Source organism: Calidris pugnax, unplaced genomic scaffold (genome assembly GCF_001431845.1).
Source record: "Calidris pugnax isolate Ruff unplaced genomic scaffold, ASM143184v1 scaffold15, whole genome shotgun sequence".
Taxonomy (NCBI): domain Eukaryota; kingdom Metazoa; phylum Chordata; class Aves; order Charadriiformes; family Scolopacidae; genus Calidris; species Calidris pugnax.
Genome location: NW_015090774.1, coordinates 194,421 through 199,366, shown reverse-complemented (window position 1 = coordinate 199,366; position 4,946 = coordinate 194,421). Strand labels below are relative to the sequence as shown.

Below are 4,946 nucleotides of genomic sequence, written 5' to 3'. Positions count from 1 at the left end.
GCGTGGCCTGGAAGGGGGAGCGCCTCCGCGCTTCCCAGCGGCGAAGGGGCGGGGACAGCTCCGTGTGGCCACGCCCCCTCTCCCTATTATAGCCCCGCCCCTTCGCCGGTAGCCCCGCCCCCTCCCCCTGCCCGACGGGGAGGGTCCTGAGCCGTCCGCCCCGTCCCTCCGTAGGTGATGGGTGACGGTGATGGCGCCGCCGGCCCCAGCGACCTCCTCCTCCTCCTCCTGACGGCCCGCCCGCCCCTGCCCGCCCCGGGGGATGGAGCTGCCCGCGCAGAGCCCGCCGAGACAGGTGAGGGGCTGCGCCAGGCCGGGGGGTCTATGGCATCCTGAGAGGGCTGGGTGGCTGCAGGGCACAGGGTGGGTGACAGATGAGTGATTAATGTGTAATTAGCATGCAACGTGTATGGCAGTGTCGCCCAGTGGGACAGGTCCTGTGCCAGGAGGAGCTAGGGGCTCCCCGGGTGCCCACCAGTGCTGGAAGGGCTGGGGTGGCCGTCCTGCTGTCCCTTCTGGGCACCAGGGCAGAGCTGGGGTGGCCGTGGGCAGGGGCTGCCCTCGCATTGTCCCACCCCAAGGGTCCTTTGCCCCTGCAGGCAGCAGCTCCCTGGGGGGCCTGGCCCGCTCCCTGCAGAAGGCGGAGGCCATGCTGCGCAGCTGCGTCAGCCCTGGCCTGCGACGCCTGCTGCCCCCACGGCCCCGCGAGCGCAGCTACAACAGCAGCGAGGATGAGGAGGAGGAGGAAGAGGAGGAAACACCAGCTCTCCTGGCCCTGCTGGAGCAGAGCTTCCCAGGGCTGCACCGTTGCCTCTACGTCTGGGAGGACCCCCGCACCGAGACCTTCCGGGGCCATGTGCGTCCCCAGCCCGGTGACAGTGCCGCCGCCACTGCCTTCTCCTACCACCCCGTCCACCCGCGTGTGGCCGAGCGCGGCGCTGCCCTGCACGCCCTGCTGCAGCACCGCCACCACCTCCGCCTCGCCCGTGACTACAGTCGCCGGCTGAAGGCTGCCTCCGACTTCCTCCGCCGGCTCCTGGCACTGGTGGAGCAGCCAGAGCAGCCGACGGGGGAGCTGGGAGCCACCGGGCCGCTGCGGGGGCTCTGCCAGGAGCTGCGGACACACGCCGGCCACTGGAGTGGGCTGCGGCGGCGGATGCGCAGTGACCCGTGGCTGCGGCCGCTGCTGCTGCGCAGGCACGAGTCGGTGGCACACATGCGGCGGGCGCTGCTGCTGCTGGCGCTGCATGCCACCCGGCTAGCCGAGCGCCATGTCGAGGCACGGCTGCGAGGGCTGGCACGGGCCGGCCCTGCTGCCTCCCCGTCTCCGGCGCTGCTCTCTGACCTCTTTCAGGGCCTGGAGATCTACAACAAGGTGGTGGGCAACCTGGCCCTGGAGCTGGGCATCACCAGCCGCCTGCCCACCGGCATCCCTGGCTGCCCCGGGGCCACCGGGGACTGCTCCCATGCCTTCCCTGTGGCCAGAGTGCTGGAGATACTGGCAGCTGAGCGGGGCCGTGTGGCGGCTGAGCGGCTCGAGCCTCTCCTGGTGCCACGGGATGGGGATGGTGGGGCAGAACACGTCTGCTGGGAGGACGCCACAGTGCCTTGGCTCCCGGAGCGTGGCACCACAGCGGCGGATGCAGGACCCTCAGGACAGGAGGAGCTGCCGGGCCTCGCCGTGGAGCTGCAGGCGCTGTGCAGGGAGGACCAGGAGCTGATGGGCCTCGTCCTGGGGACGCTGGTGGCCTCCGCCGACAGCCTCTGGCACCACATCCTGCACGGGCCCAAGCAGGAGAAGCCGCTGGCTGCGGAGAGCCCCCAGTCCCTGGAGCCACCAGCAGGCAGCCTGGGCACGGCCACCAGGCCAAGCTCTGCCGGCTGGAAGTCGGTGCGGTGGCTGGACGCCTCCCGCGCACCGGCGGCCGAGGCCCTGCACGCCCAGTACCGCCCGCTCTTCTGGGGGGCCACCAGCACTGCGCTGGGGCACCGCCTGGGGCTGCCCCACTGCAGGGCTGGTGGGGCCATGGCGACTGCCCGGGAGTTGGGCTGTGCTCTTGCCCAGGGTAGGTTGGGGGGCTGGGGTGAGAGGGTGGCGGTACCGGGGAGAGGCTCCCTGGCATCCCCCCGCTGCTGCCTCAGGATGTGCCGGCCCTCACGCCCTGTCCCCCCTCCACAGGCCGCATCCCCCGGGAGTGCGAGGAGGAGCTGGGGCGGCTCTGCCTGCGCCTGCTCTGCTGGGGTGTCCTCCGGAGCTGGGAGCAAGGTATGGGGCGTGGGGTACGGGGTGCTGGCAGGAGGGTGTCACGGGGCTCTGACTGATGTGTCCCCCCACCCCGCAGACTTTGCTCGTGCTCTGGGCTCGGGTCTGTCTGACAAGTGCTCCGGGGAGCTGGTGCCGGCGGCAGGGCCGGTGCGGAGCAGGACGGCACGATGCCTGCAGCGGCTCTACCCAGCCCTGGCCTTCGCCCTGCGCTGCCTGCGGCCCCTGCCCACCTGCCTGCCCGGTGAGTGGGGGTCTCGGGGGAGAGGAACCGGCACCCTGGGGGTCCCCTCTGGGCTGACCCCCGCCTGCTGGGTGCTGCTCCCCTCCCTGGTCCCGGTGACACCTCTCATTCCCCTGCCTCCCCCAGGCCGCCCCCCCGGCTCTCCCTGCCTGCGCCTACAGGTGCTGGGCTGCTGCCTGGCCACGGCACAGGCTGCCTGCTCCTGGCTGATGGGCAGAGCCTTCCGCTACCTGGCGGCATGGGCCCTGCCCCAGTTCCTGCTCGTCACCCAGGGGGACCTGCAGGTACGAAGTGGGCAGGGGATGGGAACCGATCTGTGGGTCTGGACCCTGCCCCAGGGGGTCAGTCCCCTTCCCGCAGAGGCTGGGCTGTGGGGCTAGCTGTGGGGCTGGCCACTGGGCAGGTTTCCTCTCACCCCTCTTCCCTCCAGCTGCTGAAGATGGAGACAGACAGGCTGGTGGTGCTGGTGAGCGAGACCTTCCCAGAGCCCGGGGATGTCCCCCCGCAGCTGCCCCCTGCCCCGCTGTGCCACCAGGAGCACCACCTGTGCCAGCAGATTCGCTCCATGGCTGCCAGCATCCAGGTATGGCCCGACCGTGGCAGGCAGACCTCTGGGAGCCAGCTGGAGCTGTGCCATGCTGTGCTGTGCTGGGAGAGACCCCAGTGGTTCTGCTCCAGCTGGGAACAGACTGGGGAGCTGCAAGGTGTTGTGGCCCCCCTGTGCCACCCCCAACTCCCCCTGCTCTGCCCCCCAGCTCTTCTCGGGGGATGTCCTGAAGATGTTCTCCACCGACTGCAAGCGGATGTCGGCGGAGATCTTTGACCAGACCATGCCACTGGGCAAGCACTGGAGGGTCGGCCTCCGCGCGGGTGGGTAGGGGTGCCTCGGTGCTGGGCTGGCCTGCGGGCAGGGCCACGGGCAGGGCTGACCAAGTGTCCCCCCCTTCTCCACAGACCTGCCCAGTTCTCCCAGTGAGTACGCGGCAGCAGCAGCCCAGGCGGTGCTGGGCCAGGTGCTGCAGGGCGCCCAGCTCCTGCCCCGGGATGCCCAAGCGCCTGCCCTGGCCCGGGTGACCACGGCCTTCTTGGAGGCTTGGATGGACCACATCCTGGCCCAGAGGATCAAGTTCAGGTAGCGGGGGGATGGCTTTGGGGCTGGGCTAGTGCAGGCAGTGCCAGGGTAGCCGGGCTGAGTGCCACCGGTGCCTCCCCCCAGCCTGCAGGGAGCCTTGCAGCTGCGGCAGGACTTCGAGCTGGTGCGGGAGCTGGTGGGATCCGAGCGCTATGGGCTGGCCCCCGAGACCCGGCAGTCCCTGCTGTCCCTCCGCGTCTTCCAGCAGATGGACGGAGCCATCCTCTGCCTCCTGCAGCAGCCCGGCGGGGCGGCCAGCGTGCCCCCCCGCCCCTGGCACTCCCTGCGTCGCTGCTGTGAGTCACTGGGCCGGGGGGGGATGACAGGGGTGGCCACTCTTGGCTGTCCCATGGGCTCTGACCATCTCAGAACCCTGGCAGATGGCAGCGCTGGTGTTGGGGGACCACAGGGTGGGGGCAAGAGCCACCTCTCGGGGTGGCCCCTGCCAGCGTGAGGGTCCGGGATCCCCAGCGTGGACCCTGACTCCTGTCTCCTCTCCCTTGGCCAGGCTCAGACAACGGTGCCCACCCCCAGGAGCCGGCAGCGGGCAGCCTGCACGGCCTGGAGACCTTGGAGGTACCGGGGGCAGCAGCGGGGACCCCCCCGGCCACCCCCGAGTCCGAGGTGCCGGGACGACTGCGAAGCGGAGTCCCCGAGTCCTACCTCTCAGGCAGCCAGCAGCAATGGCTGTCGCTGCGGCTGCACCGTGCCCGCCGCTGGCGTGTGCCCGGCTTGCCCTGTGTCGGTAACACCCCCGAGACCTGACCGGCAATAAAAGCGGTTGGAGCCCGGTGTCCCCGTGTCTGTTTCCATCCCTGTGTCTGTCTGTTGTCTGTCCGTCTGTCCATCCCTCCCACATTCCTTCCTGTTGCTGCCTGCACCCACTCCTGCCCGCAGCACACCCGGTTCCCGGTGGGGTGGCCTCTGCCCGGCCCCCGACCCCCCCCTGCCCGGGCCACCGGGGGTCGGCAGCGGCCCCATCGGGCCCCTTCGACGGCGCGGCGGTCGAGGGAGTCTTCTTTGGTCTCTCTTATTTTGTCACATTTTTTTCCTGAGCTACCTGTGTGGTCGAGGGAGTCGACCGACGGCGCGGCGGTCGAGGGAGTTATCTCGGGGGCTACCGGAGTCCCCGGTGTGACTACGGCTCCCATGATGCCGCCGCCCCCGATCACTTCCGCTGCGGGGCGGGGTCGGGCCGAGCCGAGCGCCCCCTTCCCGGTCCCGGTCCCGGTGCGGCCCCGGTGCCGCCCGCCATGGCCCTCCCCGCCACCGCCGAGCTGGGCGCCGCCGACCGCGCCCCCTTCGTC

The 4,946-nt window shown here is 70.9% G+C and overlaps 2 protein-coding genes across 2 annotated transcripts in view; both read left to right on the top strand.

Moving 5' to 3' along the window:
- Positions 1-165: 165 nt before the first annotated feature.
- Positions 166-4,431, top strand: CCDC142 (coiled-coil domain containing 142). Its single transcript, XM_014944453.1, has 10 exons — positions 166-295; positions 600-2,066; positions 2,180-2,266; positions 2,343-2,507; positions 2,634-2,791; positions 2,938-3,090; positions 3,263-3,377; positions 3,462-3,639; positions 3,724-3,935; positions 4,148-4,431. Exons 1-10 carry the CDS (start codon positions 178-180, stop codon positions 4,402-4,404), a joined length of 2,910 nt encoding a protein of 969 aa, XP_014799939.1. The 5' UTR covers positions 166-177; the 3' UTR covers positions 4,405-4,431.
- Positions 4,432-4,776: 345 nt separating this feature from the next.
- Positions 4,777-4,946, top strand: part of LOC106889476 (programmed cell death protein 4-like) — a 3,869-nt gene continuing 3,699 nt past the window's right edge. The window contains exon 1 of the mRNA XM_014944531.1: positions 4,777-4,945. Within this exon, the coding sequence (XP_014800017.1) occupies positions 4,789-4,945 (157 nt within the window). The 5' untranslated portion in view covers positions 4,777-4,788. The remainder of the gene's footprint in view (position 4,946) is intronic.

What these genes read in the sequence shown, in the direction of transcription:
- CCDC142 (XM_014944453.1), top strand. Translation starts at nt 178, where the DNA reads ATGGGTGACGGTGATGGCGCCGCCGGCCCCAGCGACCTCCTCCTCCTC. An exon ending in CGCAGAGCCCGCCGAGACAG is followed by an intron (nt 296 to 599) that starts GTGAGGGGCTGC and finishes TTGCCCCTGCAG; the next exon opens with GCAGCAGCTCCCTGGGGGGC. An exon ending in TCACCCAGGGGGACCTGCAG is followed by an intron (nt 2,792 to 2,937) that starts GTACGAAGTGGG and finishes TCTTCCCTCCAG; the next exon opens with CTGCTGAAGATGGAGACAGA.